This window comes from Lutjanus erythropterus, chromosome 8 (assembly GCF_056507025.1).
Source record: "Lutjanus erythropterus isolate fLutEry1 chromosome 8, fLutEry1.hap2, whole genome shotgun sequence".
NCBI classification, from domain to species: domain Eukaryota; kingdom Metazoa; phylum Chordata; class Actinopteri; order Lutjaniformes; family Lutjanidae; genus Lutjanus; species Lutjanus erythropterus.
In genome coordinates, this window is record NC_139324.1 from 40381601 (window position 1) to 40408657 (window position 27057).

Genomic DNA, 27057 nt, shown 5'->3' on the forward strand with positions numbered 1-27057 from the left:
GGTCAAGGGCAAAGTTCCTCTGTTATGTAATTGCCTATGGGACGTTCTCACATGCCACAGGAGAACAAGAGTGAAGAGCCAATCAGAAGGCCCTGCTCCTCCCCTGGAGTCAAACCACTGCTGTACAAACATGTCCACCCTAGAGTTTATTTGCATTGGCTAAATTTAGGATTGTTTATTTTCTGATCGGAGAATGCCTCTTAAAAACGTCGCTGGAGACCTCACAAATGATGGACAACAGAAATAATAATTAGTGAAATAATTAGGTTAGTGCATTTTGTTCCTCATAAAACATTAGAGCTGCAACAATTAATTGATTATTGATTCTCTGATTTAATTATCTGATTTCAGCCCCTCAAATGTGAATATTTTCTGGTTTCTCTACTCCCCTGTGACAGCGTCCTAAATATCTTTGGTTCGAGGACAAAACAAGACATTTAAGAACGTCACCTCAGGCTTTGGGAAACAGTGTTCAGCATTTTTCACATTATCGACCAAACAACAAATTGATCAGTCGAGAAAAAGATTGACAAATTAAACGATAAAGAAAATAATCATTAGCTTTAGCCCTTTAACATATGCAAAGGTAAAGATATTTTAAATTGTGAATGTTTTTTTTTTTTTATCTTATTCTCTGCCTTGTTGGCTCATCGTTACATTTGTTGGAGCTTTGCTGTCACCACCTGTTGGTAGCATAATAGCATGAAACCAGAGGCACTGTGTGAATTGCAGCACTTGAGTGCTTGGGTATGTTTTGGTGCATGATACACACAAAACCGAGGCCCGCTCAATCATTTTCAGTTTTATTTTGTCCCCAGAAGACTGTTGGTTTTACAGCAATGCATGATACAATACAGTAGACATGCAGTGAAATAAGGACTTGTATTGTATTCCCAAATGGATGCACAGACAGCTGTGGACAACATGCACCATGGATGCCTGTTAGTTCTGTTTTTACTGCCTTCAGGAGTCCCCTTGGAGAACATGTTCCACGTGAGCAGGAGACATAGACGTTGGAGAAATAGAGTTTTTGTGGCGCGTCATCAATCTAAAGGTCTGTCACGTTGGTGTTATTGAATGTCAACAATGCATCCGACTCACCACTGTTCCTGGCTATTTTCTGCCTTCAGATGGGGCTCACAAGAAGAGTTCACAATGAACGCCCCTTTTTACATCCCAGTATGTCAGGGTTACTGACGAAACTCAGATGTTGGTGCAAACTACTGTGGGTACGCAGGTGTCTGTACAGAGCCTGTGTGTTCTAATGACAAAATTTACATCGCACTGACCCGTGCCCACTCATGGACGTGGAAAGTGTAATACTAGCTTAAGGAGGAGGGACTTGAAGTCCAACAACAGGCGTCACTGTCCAGCCTTCAGAGTACAAACCACTGCAACGGTAACATATCAAACCGTAATCTTTGTCCATGTTGTGTGTTATTTTTGTCCAGGGGGCGACACCTGCAGCCAAAATGGAGGTGAAGACTTCACTTCTAGACAACATGATCGGGGTTGGCGACATGGTCCTCCTAGAACCCCTGACTGAAGACTCATTCATCGAGAACCTGAGGAACCGCTTTGACCACAGTGAGATCTACGTAAGTCTACCGTTTCATATTCAAATAATGATTTCTGTAATGTAACCGGAGCTTATTCCAGTAGCATTGTGAGAATATTTTGTTGTTTGAAACCGATTTAGACGGTTTCCCAAAGGAGACACTCAGATACTTTTCATAACTCCATTGTTCCTCCGTTCCATTCCACTCATTTTAGTCTTGGCTGCAGAGGTGGCACAGATACACAGACCACAGTAACCAGCCAATCAATAAATCACATCAGCCAGGAATGTAGATGATGCCTTTAAATGAGCCATGAAATCCAGAGCTCAGGGACAAGAAGGGACTGGCAGGCTGGCTGGGCTGGCTGTCTATCTCTAGAAGAAGGGGGTGACTATCATGGCTGCATCAGACAATTGGTTCACGGCTTTGTGCCGCGTCCCTCCACGATTTTCTTCTCCGTAGGTTGGCTGCTCGAGACGTGAGCCAAGATGATTACAGCTCCGCTCTGGTCGCTGTTGGCTCACAGGGCTCAAGGCTCAGGGGATGATGTCACCTCATATAGCGATGATTGCCTTAGCAACGTGCTAGATATTTTGTTGAGATGCAGCCCACATCCTGCTGAGGAATGGGAATGGTGTTTTCACATCTCAGATGCCCTCAATCTTCTGTCCAAAACTTTAAGCTCAGAGCTTTTTCTTTCCTGTGTGGTGCTGACCCAAATGTTGTGCAGCTAGTTCAACATGCACATTCATGCCTGCCTTTTAAAAAAATATTTATGTAATATATCCTCCTACAAACAGTGTTTTCATTGCACTGGTGCAAAATCTTCATAATTCTTTTTTTAGTTTAGTACTGACAGGGGATGTGTATTGTTTCGATACCAGGGCTGTGACACTTCTCTTGATTCAATACTATTACATTTCAATATGTGTTGTGATTTTTTTATTTGCTTTTTTAACACCAAACTGTGTGAAAAAGTGGAGTCGTAGACTTGTAGAGACCGAGACACTGCACGCCACATGTTAGTCAGTCTTACTGAGTTTTATTTCAGCAGCATCATCACTATACTGCTTTTAAAAGTATTTAATCAGTAAATTATGCTGTTCCTTCTCAACAGGCTAGTGCCATGAGAAAATAACAAATAAAACAAGATGCTAGGCCAAAATGAAGATCGAAGAATGAAGACTTCAAATAAACATTTCTTCAAATATGAAACTCAACTTTGAAACTGTGAATCTTAGTTTGAATTTTGAACCAGAGTTATAGATGGCAGCGTGAATTCAGCTGTTTTTTTCCACCACAGATCAGAGGAAATACATGCCTCAAAGTATGAACACATATCATCTTCTGTTAAGCATGTGAAGTAAAACAAATGTTTGTCAAGATATTACAGCAATTGTGATGCTAATTGCCATTAGCACATCGATGGGAATTCCCATTATTGTTAGCATCAAGCTAACAGACTAAGTGCTAGTTATCTATGTATAAACAAATCAGTTCATTAGACAAAGAATCAATTTCTCTCTCCTCTAATCGATACTGATACTGCTCATAAATACTCTTATTAATACTGCTTGCAATTATGTGGTGCAAAAACTAAAGACATGAAATGAAAAGTTGTGAAGTTATTCAACTGTTTTTTTGTTACTTTTTTCAGAAATAAATTGTTTCCTGAGTTATTACATTTAGCTGCATTTTCATTAAAGTTACCTCAAGGAGTTTTTAACTGAGTATGAAACGGCCTCAGTTTATTACTGATGCTGTTATTTGAGCTACATAACTGGATGACACTGTTGCTTTTCTCTGAGAAGATCGGCTGTATAGTTGTTCTGAATAGCTGCCACTGGGTCGGATTCACCATTAAATATGATGACATGAGCCTGTGTTCTCATTTTTCTAGGCAAAGTTACAGTGAGTAGTTAAAAAGAAGCAGGGGGAGATTTTTATTTAGATAATTTTGTGTTTGACATTACATTTTTCGGTTATTACAGTGGACACACTACTCATTTTGTCCACTGGGGGCTCCAGATCAGCACAGAAGGAAAGTTCCTTGTAGCAGCTTTAAATGCAGTAAAGAAAGCCCTTTGAGCGTTTTGCTCTGCCAGCTGTTTATGTTACGCTACATAAATGCCAATAGCATACCAGTTCTTGGTACACATCTTTAGTACTGAATGCCTGTGAAGTGAAAGTAAAAATGGAATCTTCATGGAAAGGTAAATGACACGGCTCGAGGTCTGCGATGGAAGCTTTTTTTTTCTTTTTGTGGCGTTAGCTGCACCTCAAGAGTGATGACTAGGAAAAGCGCTGCAGCCTGTACTTATCCAATAAATCTGTGGTGTACAATCCTCGCATGTGAATGTATTTTCCCCTCATGTGGCATCATTCCTTACAAATGGCCCCAACCCCCCACCCCAAACTATCATATGACAGCTCGCAGCAGAAGAAACATGGCTTTGTTTTCCAGAGGGACGGCGCATCATGTATCCAATAACTCTGTGGAAAATCAAAGAGAATGAAAATCGCCCTCTTAAGTGTTGCTCTGCTTCTTCTGCCTGACCTCCTTTTTTCTTTCTCTGAACAAGAAGAATCAAAGAGTTTATTTATCTCCTTAAGCCCTCTTTATTTTAACAATTAGCTCTGCATTGAGTTGCATGATTGCATGTACTGCCCTTTTTTCCCCTCAGCGCCAAAACTGAAACTGAAAAAGAATTCACTTAAAAGAGTAACCAGCCTCTAAATCTGTCTTTTTTTTTTTCAAAAGGCTTTTCATGACGGATGAAGAGATCAGGATACTTGCATGTTTTTACATAATTGCTGAGGTTTCTGCTCCACCCATTTTTAATTAACCATAAACACAGACCTAAGCACCTGCCAATTTTCAAATTAACAGAAGTCATATTTATGCAGTCTTGTACACAGACTCCCAAACTGTCGTGCTGGAGTGACGGATTTTCAGTATTGTGGTTAAAAAGCTGAGTTACAAAGAAAAAGAAGCAGTTTCATTTATGTAGTTTTTGGGCATGTGGCGTATCATCCAGGCAGATATAATCTTAGCGACTGAGCAGATGGAGCTCTATAATGAGCAGAGCAGAAATGCAAAAGAAAATGTACAGCAGAACATTATTATACAAACATGAGCAGTATGGACAGAGTCTGCGTACATTATTAATCTCTGCTGATCGACGTGCTGCTCTCTGAGTTTTGTCTAAAGTCCTGTCCAAACTTTTCTTTTCTTTTTGCAATGGAAAAGGTCAAAAAGATTGTTGAGAAGGGTAAAGCATGCGTCCAATGTACTGAGGCTGAATCTTCTGCAGCAGCCAGGGTTCGATTTGACCTGTGATCCGTTTGCTGCCTGTCCAAGCTATCCTAGGCTGTGCTCTCAACTAAAAAGGCAAAAAAAAGCCCCCTCAAAATTTTTAAAAATGTTGAGAAACTTCGATGAAAAAGAAGAGAGCTTCATGGTTCCAGTAGTGGAATAGAAAGACTAGGGCAGATATGCAGGGCGTTTTTTCCTGATGTGTGCTGGAAAGCAGAGATTCAACTCATGACTGTGCAGGAGACCCAAGAAAGACGTTTTTAAGTATTCAGCTCTCTTTAGTTTTGTAGCTTCTAACTTAATCTTTGTGGGGAGCCACAGGTGGGTCACAGGTGATTTTATTTGGGTCAACAAATAAATAAGACTGTAGAAGGAATTCTGCAAATTTAATCTTTAATATGTGTACATTGTTTTGCTGATGGAAGAGAAAACAAGAGCCTGTTAATTCTGCCCTAAATGCACTTATTTTTATTTATGAAACAGGATTAAATATCCTAGGGCCTTTTTGTGAGGTGGGTTTAATGATGGTTTGTAAATTTTAAAAAAGTGGAAAAACTTTAGGAAACACTGGTTAAAAGTTCAGTTTCTGTTCTGCGTCGCTGTTTGTACTTTCAGATATCTGCTTTATTTTACAAGTTCACTTTTAGCCGTACAGGAGTCATGTTAAGTATCTGCTGATGAAAACACAACATTTCCCGATTTTGCTGTTTCATAATAAAAGCTTTTAGATAACAAAGTAACGGGGGAGTTTTTTTGTGAAGTAAAACGTTTAGTCAAGCAGCACACGTGTGTGAAAAAGGAGCAAAAGAGTCACACAAGCTACCGACAGAGGTGACAGGCCTCCATTGCCTCCACCAAAAAGGGATGAAAATGGCGTTTCTACCCTGGTGATTTCTGTCCCTGCTGATCGGAGCTGGACCTGATAAATACACGTGACCACTGCAGAGTCATTTGACCCTGCTGATTGTACCCTTCACCACTGAGGACAAAAGCCAGATGTTTGGGGGTGTTAGTGGAGGTTTTTTGTTCAGTGTAAAAGAGCTTTAAGCTTCAGCTGTAGCTGGAAGTTTGACTTTGTTTTTCTAGTTTGAATAAAAAAAAAGCACCATATTTGATAGGAAAGCGAATATGCCTGAAAGCAACTTTTTTTTCCCTTTTTTGTTTATATTCTATAAATTAGTTTTGGATTTGGTGTGAAAAGGTATCAAAGCCATTGGCTCACTGCTGTTTCGGCTCCAGTAATGAGTCTTCTTGACAGCAGTTTTATGATCTGTCAGAAGATTCATGAAATAATCATGAAGTCTGTTGCAAGTTGTGATTTTCTTTATGATCTGCAGAGGCTGAAAAAAACCCAGTGTTTTGTGCTTTTGGTCAACAGAAGCTCTCATTAACACGTGATGCTTTGTTTACATTGCACACACTCTCTCCCTTTGTACCCCGTCCTCTGCACTTGAAAAGGCTGCAGTTTGCCTCCGGTGGGCTATTGAACGAGAGGCTGTGGGAGGCTGTGGTGTTGCCACAGGGAAGGCCGTGCTCCGCTCTTGTCAGAGTGGGTTATGCAACAGCCATTACCGTGGAAAGCAAAAGCAAATGTTTCAGGTTGATGTTTGAAAGTGCTATCTGGGCTTTGTTTTGAGCGTAGGAGGATGATGAAGATGATGGCTGGTTACATTCGCTCTCAGAAATATCTGACAAGTGTTATCTGTTGAACAGGACCTGTGTGGATGTTACATAAAGGTGTTATTTATTTTATGGGAAAATGTGAAACGGAGAAAGTTGAAAGTATGTTTGCAGATATTTGATTAAAAACCCACTGCTGGCATGTTAACTTGCATTTTAATTAAACTTTACCTGTAATATTTAATGTAATTGACTGATGCTGCAACATGTAAAATGTGTATTAATCCACAGCATAGAGAGGGTAGTAACTGTGGCTCATTTGAAATAGCTTGGTGCAATATTTGTTGAATAACGGAAATTAAACTTCAACTTAAAATGAAAAAATGAGAAAAAATAAGAATGAAAATGAGGAACAATTAATTGATAATGTTTTCAACTACCAGTTAAGATAAATACACAAAATTTGCAGCCCTCCTTTTAACTTAAAGCGCTTCTGCTTTCTGCTTCTCTTCTGTGCTCTGTATTGTCCCTGTAGTTTATGGTATTGCAATGTCATTTTTTGTCATTTGATACTACAATATTCAATATATTGTTTCATCCCTGCTGTGTATTGTTTTGTAGAAATGAAGTTGGCATGCTAACCAGCTAGTCCCGCCTGTCCTGGGAGATGTGAGACCTGAGAGCTGGATGCTTTTCCAAGCTCTTTTAGCTTTTAAAGCTGAATAAATAAATAAAATAAGCTCACAAAATGTCAAAAAAATTCTTGCCTCTACTGTCAGTCAACCCTCTGAATTCAAGTTCTGCTGTAAATGACCTCGGTACCGTATTCGCTTCTGTCAGGTCCTCCTCGCTGCACGTCTGGTTAGCCTGGAATCACAGCAGGGTCTCTGGCTACGACGCTAATTAAGCTAACGGCAGCTAGTAGGCTAACTACAGACGGCAAAGAATACTGTGAGGAGCAGTTAGTGGTTACTCCTGTGATTTGCTAATTTGCTGATTTGATAATGGAATAAATGTTAAAGTAATTTTTCAGGTAGATAACTTTGTTTTCAACCTCTCAAATATGGTGATTTCCTGCTTTCTTCATTTATTATTATATTAAACTGAATATCTTTGTGTTTTAAACTGGAAAAAAACAAGACCTCATGTTGGACTTTAAAAAACTGGAATGGTATTTCAGTATTTTGTGACATTTTAAAGATGTTGCAGCCCTGAATTAAACACCGCAGTTAACTGTGTTTTTCAGTAACCTCTCATAAAACAGGGGCGAGTAGATTTCACATTAACACTGAACCCTGTTTGGAGTTGCCCGTTACCCTGACAGATATTTTACACCTTGCTCCTTTAACAGGAAGCAGTTCACCTAAATGTATTCTTTTGTAAGCAGAGTTTGAAGTTTTTTTTAACATCAGTTGCTAATGTGTAGGCCCGTCTGGCATCAGTGCGACGACGTGAATACTTTTACACGCAGACACGTACTTACTAAAAACCTCCCTCAGCATCTTGACCTCTTTGCAGTCTGTGTTTACTGCCCAGCCCACAGATTCCATAAGCTTTTCCTTCAGTTTCACTTCGGGCACTGCATGCCTCAACATCACATTCAGAATAAACAGCTGGGAGAAGCTGACGGAGGCAGGATTCCTCCCACCTTTACTTAACAGTTAACACCCAGATGGACAGATGGGGGGGGGACAAGTTGTTGACACCAGTCAGTTTAAAATCCAAAAACACAATCACTGTTTCTCTTCTCCCTGCAGACATACATTGGCAGTGTGGTGATCTCCATGAACCCGTACAGGTCCCTGCCCATCTACACGCCAGACAAAGTGGAGGAGTATCGCAACAGGAACTTCTACGAGCTCAGTCCACACATGTGAGTCCACCTCCCACGTCCTCTGCAGAGTATTTATGTAAATTTGATGTCTTGCTTAAGGCTCAAGCACTTAAAGTTTGACAGTGAATTTGGTTGGCACTTCACAAGAGCCCTTTTCAAGCATTTGTTGGTCTGAATTTGTGGAGCAGGAGCTGTCATCTGTCCGTTGAAGATACAGCGCATTGCAAACCTCTGTAAGGATTATCAATTTGGACGCAGTCACCAATGAGGAGGGGGGTGTAAAACGGGGGGACTGAGATCAGAAGGACACTAGCTCTTGTGTGGAGAGTCAGTCTGGTGCTTCTGCTGGCCATTCAGCGTTGCGGCGCGCCATCTGTCCACTGGCAACATTAAGTCAGCGTTGCTGTTCGACTGCCAAGATAAAACAAAGCCCGGCACTCGTCAATTAGCCGGCTGTGTCTCTGGGCTGCAGCAAAGGCCCTCAGAGAACCAGACTGAAAGAGCGAGAGTGCCCTTGTCCCAGAACAGACAGACTCCCCGCAGACAAAAGCAAGTTCCTTGGCTTCACTTTACAGCCAGCTACAGAACTGACGTGACACAGTTTCAGGCTGTTTTGCCCCCTTTTTTTGTCTCTCAGTGCCCGTTTCTCCCCTCTTTTCTTTTGTATACTTTTGTCTGCAGGGAGGTTTTCTCATGGTCACCCAGTGCATTGTTTTAAAAGAAAACATCATGTCTTCAGGTGTCCTGATTTACCTGTTGAGTGATGATGGCTTCAATCACCTGAAACAAGTCCAAACAAAAAAGGAAATGTGTCCTCACTCTGTGTTTTTGTTGGCTCAAAACTGGAACAGAGAATTGACCAGGAACATGTTCTGGCTGTTCTCTGGCAAACATTGGACAGACCAGCTTGCAGATGAAAACACTGATGGAGAAATCAGTAATATATTTATTGTAATAAATCATAAAATAACCATGATATGTCATCAGAGATTGATGAAAAACATTAAGTCGAGGCATTTGCTTCTCAACAACGCTACAGCCACAGTCTCTACTTCCTATTCCAGGACAAAATAAGTGGAGTTTTTTTGTGTTTTTTTTTTACTTTTTTATTAATTTTCTTTTAATAACACATTGTGCCAACTGGGCGAGTGTTTTTGTTTCAGTTCAAATTAATTTCAGCTTTGTTTTGAGTTCAAATTAATGCCGAATGTTCGTCGTAAGAAATCATTTATAATATTTTAGAAGCTGTAGATGTCTATAACGCTTAAGTTGAGCAAAATGTTAATGGAGTTTGGCAGGCAGTCAGACAGGCAGTCACTTAACTCAAAGTCAAGAGTGTGTGTTTTTTTTTTTAACTTTTGTTTTCAGCTTTACTCTGGCAGACAGCTGACCTATGAACAGCTGATCAACTTACAATACAGGACTCATCCTCACTTGCTATTGTCAGATTACTATGTGGCACACGTCCTGCACTCCTGCAGTGTTCCTGCAGCCTGCCTGAGCTTCCCCGACTCTGGAGAGCAGGAGGTGGGAGGAAACGACTCGCTTCAACTGTTGATCATATGTTACATGAGATTTCAATATGCCATCTTTGGCTCCAACTTGATATTTGGACTAATTTTTGCATTTACAATTGCTACATATTGCTCCTTTCAACACTGATGTTAAATAATGAATTAGTTGAAGGATAAATTAATTGGTGCTTTTAGAAAACATTGCTATTTGGACTTGGACAAACATTTTCAAAACTGGCCTCTTCTCTTACATTACCACATGATAATTTGCATAGTTATAGAAGGCTAAAGGCTAACTAGCCAACCATTTGTCAAAGATCATTTTCATACCATAATGACATGAACTGAAACGAGAAGCTGCCTTAAAAAGGCAGTGATGCAAAGTATGAACGATTTGTATGAGCTAAACACGCAGGTATGATCCTTTTTAAAGCTGCTAAGCTCTTGAATAAGAAATTAGATACATGCTTGCTTTAGGAAAAACGGTTTTGCCTTCTTTGCATGAGGCTCATTACTTCTTTTCCTGTCTGAGCTGTTCTGACTGATCAGGCTGAAACAAAATGTCTCTGCCATGAGTGACTCAACAGAGCCACACTGAAGGATGCTAAACCACAGTGGCTAAGATACTTTAACTGTGGATGCACCATATGGATTATTTTTTCAGACGATGCTGATAACTGATATTCACCTGCTTCTCATGGCTGATAATGTCACATTTTTGTGTTTTAAAGGGTAATATTTTTAAAGAAGTTTTATATTCCACACCTCTGACTGAACCAAATCTAACTAATGTACTTAGATATAACTTTGCTAGTTTGAACATTTTCTGATTGTGTGTTGTCTTTCAGCTGGCTCAAAAAAAAAACAAAAAGCCTGCAACATCTCATCTACTGCGTCTCTAGTGGCTAATGACTTGTTTGCACAGGCAAAACTAAATTCTTTGTATTGACTGAAATGTGCATCCTCTAAACACGTTAAAATCATCTTACCAGTAGACTTTAAGTAAAGAAGATTAAGCCTTGTTTAATAGGACAGGCTCTTGTACAAGATCTAAAATGCCAGTCAAAGGCAGATTGTTTCAACATGCTACATAAATTGATCTTAATCCTCCGGTCAGACCATCTGGACCAGGCTTTGTGGCTTTGCATCGATCGCCCTCACGAGACGTTAAACCCTCAGTCAGTCCTGTCAAATGCATCAGCGTAGCCCTTCATAAACGCACAGCGTGCAGCTTCTGCCTCCAGGCGTCACTCAGAACAAAACAAAATAACAAACTAAAACATGTAGTTTGATGATGTTGTGAAGTGGCATTGCACAGGATCATGGGAGTTCATTGTTAAACAGCCAACACTGCTGATGGAATCTGACGTGACTGAGGCAGAAATCATTTTCATGAAAGAGGTGGTGTGCTAAAAGTTTCTGTATCTCGTGTTTCGTCGAAGTTCTACCAACAGGAGGGTTTTAAGGGCGATATGACGCCACTGACAGGTGACCACATGAAACGCATTGTTACCCAGAATAAAACTACAGATTTTTCCCAGTTAGAACTTTGTTGGAAAGGACACAACTCAACTGAATATATAACATGAGTCAAGTTGTTTTTAGACATTTTGATGCAAAAATTTTACATTAACTCCATGTAATTTTTAGCAAACAAAATTATATTTACTTTACTGCCAGAGAGGAGTCAAGAAACCAAAAAATATTCACTTTTAATATATATTGTCGTATCTAAGGTTTGTCCTTTTTAGTGGAGCGATGAACAACGTTTCCTTTGCATTAGAGCCTTATGGGACGGCAGTGATTGTTCCAGGTATAACAACAAGACAAACCCTCAGGTGCGACCCAGGAAATGCGAATCATGGTTTCCAAAAATCTGTAGATTTTGATTGCAAAATGCATCAAAATATAAACCAACTGTCTTATTTTTTTAAAGCGACTGTGGTATAAGCAGAAGGTGTCCATTATCAGGGATTACATGGAGGCCAGAACTGCTTCCACAGGCTTCATACCTTAATTTATTAGCAACCCCTGCTGATGTAACTAATGCTAAATGCAAGCCTTGATACTTGACAAAATACACTTGATTTGAGAAATTCTAGCTGGTTAAAACATCATTTAAAGATGAGACGAGTGAATGCAATTCAATCCGTGTGTTTCATTTAGATAGCCCTGTGACTTAGCATTGGTTAGCACAAGAATTAGCACGCAACCATCTAGCCTGTCAGAAGAAAAACATGTTCATCAGCCCCAAAGCTGTTCTGTTCACATTTTGTTTCTTGTTAGCACACAAATTAGTATGTTAATACACTGAAATTGAATTTGGTTAAAGTTACATCATGAGGACAAGAACTCCACGGTACTGTGTGCGTAAGCTAACCGCTTCTTTAAGCTACAGCGTTTTTCTTTCTTGTCCTCTCAGTGAGACATCATGCTGACATCGCTAACATCAGGCTAACAAAGCTACCTCTGTATCTCCTGGTAAGAAACAAGTCAGTGTAGGCTACTTTACAAAATGTCAAGTATTTCTTAAATAATGATATATTTTTGCACATGTTCTGGGTTTTTCATCCACAGTAAATTTATTGACTTTGCTTTTTGTCGACATCAGAGACAAAATTTCTAATCTGTCTCAGATCTAAAACCCTCGAAGCAGCTGGACAGTTGTGGTTTGGAGACATTTGGATGTTCTACTTTGAATACATTTGACTCGACTGGTATTCAAATCATGGCAGCGAGAAAGCTTCACTACAGGTGATTTAAATGAACGCCTCTGTCTGTGTCACGCTTGAAAGACAAAGCAAATCTCCTTTTTTTCATCTCTCCCTGTTAGAGCTCTGACTTACAGAGTCCACGAATACGAGACAATACTAGAGATCTGATTTGAGTCTTGTCTAAATGTTTGGCAACTTAATTGTCACGTCTGAGAGCAAATTAATTTGACCACTGAAAGACTTAACACAGAATTTAAAAAAACACAGAGGAATCTTGAGTCCAGTTAATATTTTTAAATTAAAAATGACGTCCATTTGATCGTGATATTTCCAACTAGAAAAAGTTTCTGTTTTCCAGGACCTGACCTTTTTTTTCATGGCTGAACTTCAGTTGGCAGTGAGGCATTAACACCTCAGTGACTGAAGGGGTTCAGTGTTGGGCTTTAATTAAGGTAATAACAGGGGGTCCTCAGGAATCTTCTCCCTTCCTGTCTTTGATCCTCATTAGACACTTGAACAGTATAAAACCAGCAGCTCAGAACAGGTCGCGTCAGTCAAGTCCAAACTAGATTTCACTGAGCAGCAACGTTCACCCAGAGCACAGATTCTGGTGTAGGGCTGAACAATCCTGTAAAAAAAAAAAAGGCAATTTTCCTATAAATTAATAATAATTCAAAGGTTTGGCAATAAAATAGTATTGAACTATCACCTGAAAATATATATTTTGGTTAGAAAAGTTATCATATGTTGTTTACTTTTACAAAGAGTTGGCCACAACTTGATGGACAAAATTATTCCATTTTTATACCAAAATCAGCACAAATATGTGGGTTTTTAAATGGGGGGTAAACCTGCTAAAAGTAGGAGTTTGTCCCTTTGCCATTGCCAGTAGACTTGTCTGCCTTTCTCTTTTTCTTTTTTTTCCTGTGCAAAGAGGAAAGAGGTTTTGAAAAGTGTCTTTGTGTGTTCAGTTCTCAGAACTTTAATAGTTTCCAAATGAATCTGCGCAGTTTGAAGTTTAGTTTCCTGTCAGTGTCGCGGTTCGTCCCTTCAGATGTCTGCCTTGTTTGCTGTCTCTTTCAGCTGCACAGGAGACGCGTTAAGCTGCTGATGAAAACTGGGACTGAGCAATTAATTGAAAACTGGAGTTTTCAAATTGCAGGATGTGCAATATTTCTGAATGGCAAAATACCTTTTTAAATAAAATATTGTGGTGCTGCAGAAGCGTCCTGGCCAACACATCGTTCTCTAGACTTCAAAAAACATCTTTGTTTAGTGCAGGTCCCTAAAAAAAACACACCATAATCATTTTAATAATGATGTAAAAATTATAATTTCCTCTAATACTGCAAGTTCTATCACAATTGCAGTATCAGTCAAAATAACTGCAATTACTGAAGACCAGAATCACGTTAGTGGGAGTTGATGTCAACTGCAAAAGGGGCATTTCTATTATTTTCAAACAGAAGAAAATAAAAAGGTTGTTACATGATTGTGTTTAAAAGCAAAATTATTCCTCCTAATTTCAGTGCTGGTACATTTTTTAGCATTTTTGGCTACTGGCCTCCTTGAATTTCTCACCTTGCTGTCACTGCAGAGATATTTTACACATCAGTTAACAAGCAACAGATAATTACTCAACTCCTAAACCCCCTTTAAAACCAGCAGAAACCCACACACACAGTGTAAATAACACCACCGCGTCGATCAGCAGCACCAGCTTTCAGTCTGAGGTCTTTATATAACCTCGTCATGGATGACACAATGCCAGAATGTCACAAATCTGTTGTGTCTGACTTCCTGGCAGAACAATGTGCTCATATAGTCAGTCCAACTGTAAAAAGCCATGCGCAGTGACAAAACGTCAGCTGATGTGTCAAACACATGCTGTCCCTAAAAACAATCACTGGTCCTCTCTGTCCCCACAACACACAGCTCAGTCTCTGTCCCCTGAATGTTCACTCATTGTCTGACGTGGTGTTTTGGGAATCTGTCCGAGCGTCCCGAGCGCCTGTTCGGATGAGATGAAAGATTAATGTAGCTTAAGGTTATTGATTGAAGACAGGAAAAGGTGCCCGAGCGGGATTAGTTTTACAAAACGTGTTACTTTTGATAAATGCTTTCACATCATTGGCTCAGACTGTGTGTGTCTGCATCTCCAGGGACGTCTGAAACGCCTGGTGTGTGTGTGTGTGTGTGTGTGTGTGTGTGTGTGTGTGTGTGTGTGTGTGTGTGTGTGTGTGTGTGTGTGTGTGTGTGTGTGTGTGTGTGTGTGGACCAGTGAGTGTGTGTGGACCAGTGAGTGTGTGTGGACCAGTGAGTGTGTGTGTGTGTGTGTGGACCAGTGAGTGTGTGTGTGTGTGTGTGTGTGTGTGTGGACCAGTGAGTGTGTGTGTGTGTGTGTGTGTGTGTGTGTGTGTGGACCAGTGAGTGTGTGTGTGTGTGTGTGTGTGTGTGGACCAGTGAGTGTGTGTGCAGGTGCTCATCTGTTTCACACCTGCTTTATTTTCCCCAGACAAATAGATATTTATGTGTATGTGTGTGCGTGTGTGTGTGTCTGCGTGTGTGTGCACGCGCATGTGTATGTACACACAAGCTGGAGGGAGAACTGCAGCTGGTCCTCTGTCTCTAAACTTGTTTGTAGACTAATTGCCTGTTAAGCTGCATCTTAATTAGAGTTATTGTGGATAAACAGTGTCTCCTGCTCAGGCCAGAGACCAGAACAAGACATGATGATCACTGAAGGAAAAAGTCAGACAGCAGAGGTGAAGTTTACACTTCAACACTTTAACACTTTCAACATGTGAAACATGATTCAGGTACATTTTCATCAACTGAACTGAAGTAGAGCTGCAAGGATTAATCGGTTAATTGATAAATCAGTTAGTTGGCAACATGCAAAACAATATCCAGAGCTTTATCAGACTTGCATCTGGAAATTATACCCTTCAGTACAACATTTTTGTTGAAGCTTCCATTTTAAATATCTTACAGTAATCCTTAAAAATGTCTGAATGTGGGGCGGCCCTATAGCTCAGTTGGTAGGGCGTACACACCAGGCTGTTAGTCCGCTGCAATGGTCGCAGGTTCGAATCTCGCCTGTGGCCTATGTGCTGCGTGTCATCCCCTCTCTCTCCACCCTCCTTTCCTGTCACATCTTCAGATGTCACTATGATTAAAGGCAAAAAGGCCCAAAAAACAATCTTTAAAAAAAAAAATACTTGAATGTAAACACAGCTGAGGGACACTCGTTTGTCCACCATCTCCTCTGCTGGTGAATTCAGCAAACTGCTCTCTGCCCAGATGAGACGCCTCATAATTAACCGGCAGGTGTTTCCCTCCCCTCTGTCGAAGCATTAGAGATGAACTAATCAGTGGCCTTTCTCCATGCAGAGCAGCATTACAGATGGCCTGCAGCCCTCTTTTGTACGTCCCTCCCCATCCAAGCCAGCACAGATTGAAGGAAGTGTGTGTGAGTGTGTGTGTGTGTGTGTGTGTGTGTGTGGAGAGGCCACTAGTCCCAAATCTCTGGGGTAGGATCGTATTTCCCCGATGTTTAATGAGGTATTGAGACCCCCGATGCTCTCAGCACTCGATACCTTGAGCCACAGGAGCGTTGGCTGCAGGGGGCATCACGACCGGCTAATGGAGCAGAGAGGCCCCGTGCAAGGAGGACGTCAGGCTTTTCAGCTGTCGTGCACATGTTATGACAGCTTGACTGTGAAATCTGCTCTATTATAGAGTTCTGACATTTAGGAATATTATGAGTGCTTCATTCGTGTGTGTGTGTGTGTGTGTGTGTGTGTGTGTGTGTGTGTGTGTGTGTGTGTGTGTGTGTGTGTGTGTGTGTGTGTGTGTGTGTGTGTGTGTGTGTGTGTGTGGCATGCCCTCTGGTGTTACCCAGGTCACGTGGGATTGTAGTCAAGTCTTTTAATTTGTGAAGAGATGGAAAGAATCACTTATAGGCAGAGAAACAGAAACAAGGAATTCATAAGAAACTGGAGGAAAACGGTCAAGGAAAAAAAATAAATAAAAAAATTATAATAAGAGTGCAGGAGGAGCCCCACCTTTTCCCCCTGGTTTCTTTCTCCTTTTATTTTATTCTCCTCATTCTGTCTTTAAAAACAAAAACTGTATAAATGCAGCAGGACGAATGAAATAAGTTATGAATTTGATAACTTGTAATGGAAAAACCTGCAATAAAGTAATGAAAGATGATGAAAGATTTTACCTTTGTTCTTGTACAACTACAGTATTACTACAATGTAAATAAGTCGGTCATGTCTCTCAAAGGTCTGCAGAAACTGCACAGTATGCAAGGAATCCACAGTAAGTAATGGCTGCTAAATTGCTGGCCGGGAGTCGGGAAAATACATTCACAAAGGTTTTTGATGAACTTGAGCTCCAATGAAGAAAAAAATAAAAATTCTCAGATTTCAGTTTCATAAATGTGAATAATTTCTGGTTTCTTTAATCCTCTCTGACAGTAAACTGAATATCTTTGAGTTCAGAGTGAGTTTATCAGTTTGAACATGAAATATTATTGTACTGTATTCATTTAATTACAGTTAGAAAAGTTTTGCACATCAGTGCATTCTGTTTTAATTGATTTTTTACGCAGCATCCAAACTTTTTTGGATTTTGTTAGTTGGCTGCAACTAATGATTATTTTTCTTGTTGATTTATAGGTCAGTTATTTTGTTGATTAACAGTTGTTTATTTTAAACTTTTACTTTTACTTATGACCCAAAATATTCAGTTTACTGTCACATTGGAGTAAAGAAACCAGAAAACAACCCTCAAACCAGTTAAACGATTAGCAGTTTAGTTGGTGATTAATTTAGTAATTGATTAATTGTTGCAGCTCAGTTGTAGATTTGGTTGTGCTCACTATATCTGAGCCTTTCTTACCCTCAGGTGTGCATAAACTATAAGTTATATGAACTTTTAAAATACAGAAATAGTAAATTATTGTCTATCAGTATTGGCCATGAGACGCAGGTAATTATAGTTTTGACACTGGCTGAGAAAAAGTGTGCATCTCTAATGTATATCCATCCTGAGCAGTGATTACATTAAGTCATTCACTGCTGTAACTGCAGTGCCCTCCATGTCAAAAGCACTGAAGGAGATCAGAGATCACATGTGGGAGTCGGCTAATTGTCCTGAGTGCCTGTCTGATCCGCATCGCTCCAGAAGCATCCACTCTGTGCCGTCTCATCCTACGTAATGTGTGCATTAACTTCTTAACAGGTTATCAGATTTATCTCCACTCAGAGCTGTGCCTGCGTTTCTGCAGCAGTCCTGTATTTAGCTGAATTTCACAGTGCAAGAACAGCCGTGTATGAATAAGCATTTGTCACTCCGGCCTCAAACTGGCATCACTGCATTTTTCTATCGAACCGCAGCCAAGCATGTGAGAACAAATTAATGATGCTGTATTGTGCAACACCCCCCCCCAACTACCCTTTAGTTTGGTTGGGATTCATTTCAAATCAAATCAAATCTGATCGTTGGGCGTAAGACTGGGTTTAATTTTTACATGCAGGATTAAAGGGTTAGCTCACCCTAAAATGGAAATTCGGTCATTATCTGCTCACCCTCATGCAGGTTGGGTTTACTCTGTTAGTCCACAAAAACACTGCTGGAGTTTTGCAGAATCTCCCAGACAATGGAAGTTGGCATGAGGGTGAGTAGATAATGACTGAATATTCTTTTTTGAGTAAATTATCCCTTTAAGATAAGACACCCTTGGTAACTTACTGTTCTATCTGTGTGCAGACTGGACTTTGGAGCCATTTCCTGCATCATGGCATCATACCTGTGTTTGCTTTTCCAGTGTTGTCAGTTTAAACACATCAGGCAATAAGTAAAAGGTGTAATTTTTCCCGTGTATTATAGGATTTATGTGACCAGTTTCCCCAAATACATTTTTCCCTCTAACTTGCACTGATCGTGCCTTCAGAGTTCTGCATTGAGTTGCAGTTTAAACTGCCAAAATACCACATTTGTTGTGGGCAAAGTAGTTTCCCAGGTTGAACTTTGCCATATGAATGCCGACTCAAGTGTCAGATTTTTGGTTTTCCTAAATTGAACCAATGTGAAGATGATGCTTTGTTTCCATCTTTATCTTTTCCTAAAAGTATTGTTTAGGAAACGGCATCCAAGCCCGGGTATTGATACGAGTCCAGCGTTCATACCAACCCAAACAAACCACACCAAGGGGGTAAACGCTCCAGTTTGGTAGAACCAGACTAAGCAAGGCTGGTGTGAACACGCCTTTAACCGACAAAAAAAAAAATATGAACCATGGACAGACACAACTCTGCAAAATAGTGCACATCTTTTTGGATCCTTCGCATTTATTCATCCATCACTGCTGCAGTTATTTGGTAAGAAGCTCATGCCACGTGTGCGGTGTTTTGGTATTATATAAAGGAGACTGTTTTCAAGGAGGCCTGCGTTGGTTACAGCACAGAACCTGTACGTAGGTAGATTTAAGTGGGCACTTGTTGGAATGGCATTTTGACTCAGGTGGGCAGAATGAGTCCTCTCCAGCATGTGTGTTGGCGTAATGGTGAGCTCGGTGAACCTAGAGAGAGATGATTGGGAAAGTGTGTGTGTGTGTTTGTGTGTGTTTGCGTTCTGTTTCCACCCACCTCTTCAACCTAAGAATGAAATGCAAATATATTAAAGTGGATAATGCAACCATTTCTAATCAATTGGTACATCTGTGCACCAGACACACACACACACACACACACACACTCTCCTGGACTCTTCCTTCCCCAGAGCTTACAGCTCTCAAGGAGAGCAGGGTGTTAAATTTGAAAATTTACTTATATTTGACACTATATGATTGACACCTCATTATGTTTCTTCAGTATGTTGGTGATGGCGTTCCCTCGGCGCAGACGGGAACCACAATGTCCTCAGATCAAGTTTGTCCCGATACTTATGACACACGCCATCCCCTCTTTCCCCATGTCACCTGTCACTACACTTTCAAGCTTCAAAACAATTCCAAAACACACTATTTCAGTATGTGAAAGAAATGTTTAGCATTTTCTTTGTACTTGTAGGAGTCGTGCTATTCTGCTTATTGAATTCCTCTTACTGTTTGACACCAGGCTCAGTAATCTCATCTACCAAAGAGAACCTGGTTCAATCATTAATAGAAAAAGGTTATGAATTCCTCTGTTGTTGTCAAAGATAATGCATCTACCTTCCAGTTAAACATTGCCTGCTCTGTCATTTATTGCTTCTGCGAGCATATTATTATATTTTATAGATTTTTCTTTGTCTGTGACTGACCAGGAACCATTGTGAACACTCCCTATTCATTGTCGGAATGATATCGAGCCTTTTATCTGTGTACACGGCTTGCATAGCAATATCGGAGAGGCATACCAAAATGGCGGCAAATAGATAAGACTCATATCAGCTGTGTATTTTGGAGTATTGTTCCACCATGGAACCTTATATCTTCGATAATAATAAGGTGCAGGGTAACTATTATCTGCACAAGAAGACAAAAAAGTTTTATTGTAGAACCAACTTTTTGGGACAAAATCCTCTTTTTGGGCTACACATGTATTTTAATTTATATTATTAGTTGTGTATGCAAAGTACTACTGTAATTGAAGCTATAACTTGGTACTAGTGTCGTCATGACACCAGGTTATTGACTTTGATACCAATACCGAGTACATAATGTACTGAATGTTGGGGAATTTTAATAGGGCACCATTTTAATAAAAAAGTATTTAAGAAAATGCACCATGCAAGACTAATCAGTACACAATACCGTTTAGATTTCAACTGAAATAACTCCAGTAGCAAGTAGTATTAAAACTTCTCCAGTCAAAAGATGCAACATTTAATCCTTTTTGTGCCCAAATGTAGAAAAAGGGCTATTTCTATGGTTCTGCTCGGAGCCAATCATCACAAGCGTTATTTGATTTAATGTGACGTGTGATTGGACGACTAACACAGCGGCAGTGTTGCAGTCGAGCGCAGTTTATTCAACAGAGTTGGCAGTTCATCGTGCCAAGATGCCACCAAAATGTTCAGAAGCATGGCTGCACCACACGCCTGTGGGCAGTCGGTGATTTATTAAAGGGACACGTCACCTCAAAATCAAAAGATACATATTTTTTTTCCTCTGGCCTGTAGTCCCATTTATCCTTCTAGATTTTATTTGGTGTGAGTTGCTGAGTTTGGGAAATATCAGCCATAGAGATGTCTGCCTTCTTTCCAATATGGGAGTAAATGGCACTAAAAGCAGCAAAAAATATATGTCAAAACGTGTGTCTCTTTCAAAAATCATGACCTGGTTACTCAGGATAATCCACAGACTGAATTGTGAGCAGTTTCATGTTGGAACTGCTTTCTCTCTGCAGTAGAATCTACTGGAACAACTTTTTCTACTAGAAAGAAAGTAGTTCATCAAATCACCAAAACTCTGCAACTGCTGCTGGTCTACAGTCATGTTTTGGGGGCAGCGTGTGATCAGTCCCATGAAATCAAACAAGCTGTCAAACAGATTTGGAAGTGATTTGCATGGATTGAGGATTCAGCCGACTGTGGAAATTTGGCCAAGACCTCCCAAAGGGTCAGACTGGCTTTACACAGAAAAACTGTAAATGGGAAATCAAATTTTCTGGACATCGTAGTGGGGCTAAGCTTGTGTCGGCTAATCTCTAGGGTCAGTACTGGGGCAAAATGATAAATAATGTTTTATGTATATTTTTTTTCAACTGAATCTAGCACATGTGCTCTTTATCAGTTCAGACTTCAAGCAGTTTGTTTAGATGTTACAGCAGGAAAAATGTCTTGTTGGAGGTGGTCTTTGTTTCAGATGTCTGTGCTTTAATTTGCTGTTACATCATCAAAAAAAAACGTTTCAGCTTCCTTATGTCTTATGAACCAGGTGTCATTTCTCCCTCTTTAATATTTCATCAGACTGTTTACTTTGGCTCTGGAAAAAACAACCCTTTGACAGCATCATTCCCTTCGACCAAAAACCTCCTGGCCCGCGGCCTCCTCGTTTCTTGGCGTGCAGCGGGAGAAGGTTTCACCCACCGCTGTGGTGCCGATGTGTGACCAACATTACACTGTGGGTCAAAGCCACAATGACTCTGTCTGTTGTCTGAATGGGCTCAGTAGGTCACATGGTCGCCCGGAGGCCTCTGCTTCTTTGAAGACACGCCAAGTGATCTTGTACTAAATTAGCCATAACAGTTTATTTCTGTGCCGTCTTTGTGTGGGTGCAACTATGTGTGTAGGGGGTGTTGTGATGCCAGAGGGCTCAAAGATGACACTTTTTTTTTTTTAGGATTTAAAAATTATTCAAATGTGGGGTAGATAAGACCCAGCCTGGGGGATATAGCTGGAAAATCTGTCATGATAATGAAGTTTCATATCAGTTAATATTGATAATTATTGATCATGTTGGTCGATCATGTTTGTGTAGTCCAAAGGGTGGAGGTGGTTGAGGTGATAAAATAAGTTTGCTCTGTTATCATGGTCAGGAAGGTATTCCTGCACAGTTCAGTCCATCAGTCCATCCATCTCTTATCCAGGGTCGGGTCAAAGCGTCAGCTGACTAAGCAGGGTATTCCAGATATCCCTTTACTTAAAAAGCCCCGAAAAAACTGCCATACTGGTGAGCTGAACCGTCCTTTTTTGTTCCCAATTTCCTCTCCGTCTGCACTAATTTTTGCACTCGACACTGTTCCTGCTGTCATGCGTCAATGGGGCAGCTGACACCAGGGTCACATTCAGCCCCGGGAATAGTGATGCATTGAACACCCTGTTGTGTATGCAAGCACACTGCAATGCATTTTTGATACCGCAGTGTTCATGTTCATGTTGTGCACCATATGCATGAATGGTTCAATCCTGAAACTGCAGCAAAGTGGTGCACACTGATCTCAGATTGAACGTGCCTCTGTTCAGTGATTGGCTGTTTGCATGTCACTCGTTGCACCCTGGGATTTTGCATTCAATGCATTTAAGTAAAACTATCCAACATTTTATCAAATGATTTTCTTATTACCATTGATGATGTCTCTAATGTCAGCTATGTTTAAATTCACACAATAGTCCAGTTTTTGCCCTTATTCTGAAAAAGACAATATTCCCACTAAACTGTTTACATGCTTGATGAAAATGAATATTCCTGATTACATGCAGCTGTTCATATTCTGATTATGGATGCTTCTTTCTGTCACAACAATATTTTTTCCAAAGTTTTCCACTGGTGGTGAAGTTGTTTCAGAGTGTGAACTCAGTCTCCCTTTTTCATTCATTTAATCGCCTTCTTGAAAAGGTCAGCATTGCAATTTTTGTGCATCCAAACACATGTTGATATCAAATGTTTAAAAGTAGGTGTGTTTCTCCCTCCAACAACAAATTTGAGATTTTCTTTTGTGCATGCATCTCTACCCCAGACCCCAAACTGTTAGCTGCTGTAAAATCCCCAAATGAGACTATTCTGAATTTGCTGTTTATATATCCAAACAATCCTCCTAAAACCAGATTAATACCAGCATATCCCACGTGTCTAAATCAGAATATGCTTCATTCAGAATAAGGCCCAATTCAGAACCTCCAACCAGAATATGCTGTTTACACGCCCTTTATCAAATTCAAAATATTGCCATACTGTGAATATTAGTGGAAAACTAGTGTGCAAGTAAACCTAGCCACTGATAACACTGTTTTACTGTTTTATCTCCCAGGCTGATAAAAGACGTCATCCACTTTTCAGATGGGTCAAAGGTCAATCACAAATATGCTGGGAAGTTGAGATTAGATCATTTTCAGTGCAGCTACAGTAGAGTTAAACAGAATAACATTAACTATTACTGGAGTCAGGACATCAAAACATCTTTTTCTGTGGTTAGTCCTATTTCAAGACTCCTTTTTGTACCAGTGTACACTCATACAGGGAGAAACTGTCATACATGTCAAGTACAGATTGTTTAACCAAAGGTCAGTTGGTCTGCACGTGTCAGCAGAGCTGAACTTAAGTGTCAAGATGTGTTTTTATGCAGCGAGGCCTCCGAGAGCCCGAAGTGACCAGAATCACTGCCACGGTGGAAGGCTGAGACACGGAGAGCGGGATGAAGAGAGGAAGTCCTCAAACCTGACAGAGCTGGTGCTTTCTGGGCTATAAAAAGACATCTTGCTCCTCTCTTTCCATCATCCTGTCTGTGGTGGTGCACATGTGGCTCTGTATTTTTTTCCTTAAGTGTGTTTTTTTCATCTTTTCGCCAAAGACACAAGACCTTCATCATTTTTCACTAAGAGATGTCATGACTCGGACAGTTCAGTCGACTCTTTCCGTCCTTTTAACACCTGATCATTAGGAGTCATTTGAATCATCTGTTTTTTTTAATATGCTGCATGCTGATGCACACAAATCTGCTGAATGCGGCTCAGACGAATCTTTGTTTGAGTTTTGCTTTGAGGATGTTTTGCTACCTTACTCAGCGTGCTTATTTCCTGCTTTTCCAAGGATCAGACAAACAACTTGAGCCTGTGTTTTCCCCTGCTGTGGAACACTAAATTGCTGTGCAGCAAAGAAAATTAAAGCCCTGGACCCCCTCGAAGTCTGATGTATGGGTGGGGGAGTATCAATGAGTAATTTAGCAGAAGTCTTGGGCAACCTCTTCCAGCAAGTGTTGAATAAATTAAAGATGTGTGGCAGCATGGCTTCACTCTGAGCTTTTAATTTGGAGGGTTAGAGGTATTCTTTATTGCACCTTGCAAGCTGCCCATCGAGAGTGATCTTTTTGAATTTCAGATTGGTCTCATGATCTGTCTGATCCTCTCCAAACCACCTGTTTTACAGCAACACGTTTGTCATACACAGATGGGCCCCATCTGTCGGAACCACCATCTTTTGTCGGCCCGTGTGTTTGTGCTCCCTGCCCACCCACACCAGCAGGATTCGCCTACGATCTCTGAAGGCATGCCACTGTACTCAATTTGTGTGCGTGTGTGTGTGTGTGTTTCTTGCAACAGCCACCCACTCTTCCACCTGGCCATAAAGCATCAGGAAAGAGTTGCTTCCTTGGCTGCTCCATCAGAGCCGGGCGGATTTCCTGCGGCCTCTGGAGGAGCCAGATCACACTGAGATCACAAGCTACTGTACTGCCCCCCCAAACACATCATAGAAACGGAGCTGGATTTAGCATCAAAGTACCGAACAGGGTCGACCCATTTTAGCGCTGGAAGATGAACAAAGTTGTATTCAGTGGGACACTTCACCCCAAAACCTGGCCTGTAGTGACATTCATCCATCTGGGTTGTTTCAGTGTGAGTTGCAGAGTTTTGGAGATGTCCACCTTCGCTCCAGGACTGTCCTTGACTTCTGTAAACTTTATTAAGGTTACAGCGTTTCGATCCTTAGACATTTATCAGGTAAAACAGAGATTAACCTGTTGATTATTTTCTCGATTAATCAATGAGCCGTTTGGTTCATAAGGTGCCAAGAAAATTGTGAAAAATATCGATCACTGTTTTCCAAAGCCCAAGATGACGTCCTCAGAGGTCAAAAACCTGAAGATATTCAGTTTACTGTCACAAGAGGACAAATGAAACCAGAAAATATTCACATTTGAGAGGCTAAAATCAAAGAATGGGGACTTTTTCTTATGAAAGAATGACTCAAAATGATTAATCAGTTATCAAAATAGTTCAATTTATTTAATAAATGATTTTTAATCAATTACTCGATTAATTGTTGCTGCTCTAGTTTTTAGTTGATGACTACTGCACGAATTCACCGTTAAATAGGCTGCAGGTTATAATACATCAATGAATCACATGGCACTCACATGATGGTATAGATAGAAAATATTTTTTTTATTTGAAAACTTATTATTAAATCTCATGAACCTTGGAAATTGAAAAAAAAAAATCTTTTGTAAACATCACAGACCCTTTAAAAAAAGTAGAAAAATATTTTATAATCTCATGGAACCTTTAAAAAAATAGAAACTCATACAAACATGAAAAGTAGCAAAATATTTTCAATCTACTTGGGGGTTAAATATTTTTAAGATGTTCTTGTAGAAAGAAAGAAGTTCACATCGTTCCTATCAGGTCATGATTTCTGGACGTTGCTGTTGAGTTACTCAAATGTGTTTTTTGGCGCTTTGAGTTCCACGTGCTCGGTGCCATCTAGTTCTGTTATACTGGAGAGAAGGCAGACATCTCTACAGCTGATTACTCCAAAACTCTGTAACTGACACCAAATCAGTCTACACAGATAAACAGCATTACAGGCCAGAGGGGAAAAAAAAAAAGATTTTTGGGTGAACTGTCCCTTAAAATCGATGTAAATGTGCTGCATGTCAATATGAGACAGATTATTATTGTTTGTCCTGTCATCATCCAGGAGCTGGGTGGGCTGCATTCCAGCCCAAACATCACAGCCTCATTAGCATCTACAGATCACAGCTTTAAAGTGTTCTGAATCTGCCCTCGAAGCGCTCCACCCTTTTTAAGATTCAGGTCACACGCAGCAGGCCCACCGTCGCCGCCTGTGCCCCAGTTACCAGAGGTTGGTAGTTAAAAGAACTGACTAGACTATTTTCTCCCGCTTACCTCATGCCAGTGTGGCTTTGTGTTCACCGCTGCCACGTGCAAGCCCAAATTACAGCCTGCAGGCAGATGTGAAGGGGAGGTGCCAAGCAGCACTTATGGCCCGTCCAAGGCCTTATCCCGGCCTAACCCCGCGCTGCTGATCAGGGAGGCCTCTGGGGTTTCGGCGCCTCACTCCGCTGCTTCCTCTGCCTTTGATGGGCGACCTTGGTACGTTTTGATTCCCACATTTTTGAAGCGGTGCAGCCACTTACCGTTAATGCTGCTTTCATGGCGCTAATGATAGCACAAAGTTGTAGCCACAGGGGCGTGCATTAATTGTAGATCTGCTGTTTTTCTGTCTTTTGTATGTGGGAATAAAAATACAGATTAGTTTCTTGTGAGAGGTCGGTTGTGGCTTAGATTTTTCTTTTTAAATGTTAAAGATTGAAAATCGTATCTTCTGTACTTGCACAGTTTTGGGTGTGGCCCCTCGCTTCTATTCATAATGTGATTGTGTGATGGCCATTCATATTCATATGACCAGCTCTGTGTGTGTGTGTGTGTGTGTGTGTGTGTGTGTGTGTCTGGCACAGGACCTCCCACTCCTATTCTACTACGCCCCTCACCATTTACCCCCCCCCCCCCCCCCCCACCGGTGGGTGAGATAATTGTGTGATGGTTTGGTCATTGTCAGGATCAGGTCAGGCAGCAGGAGTGTTTGCACAAAGCAGACATCTGCTGCGCTGTGCTGCCCTTTTCAGCAGTGACGTAATGTCCTGTGGCCAGTCTCATCCATACAGACGTGTAGTGTACAGGAGAGGGTAGGGGCCGGGCTGCGGTCCCAGACTGTGGGGGTGGGGATTTCAGAGCAAGCGAGCGAGCGAGTGAGTGAGTGAGTGAG

The 27057-nt window shown here is 40.8% G+C and overlaps 1 protein-coding gene across 1 annotated transcript in view; it reads left to right on the forward strand.

Annotated features, from left to right (window-relative positions):
• Positions 1-27057, forward strand: part of myo1b (myosin IB) — a 95859-nt gene that overhangs the window by 12256 nt on the left and 56546 nt on the right. The window contains exons 2-3 of the mRNA XM_084725522.1: positions 1452-1598; positions 8253-8368. Coding sequence (XP_084581648.1) covers positions 1473-1598; positions 8253-8368 — 242 coding nt within the window. The 5' untranslated portion in view covers positions 1452-1472. The remainder of the gene's footprint in view (positions 1-1451; positions 1599-8252; positions 8369-27057) is intronic.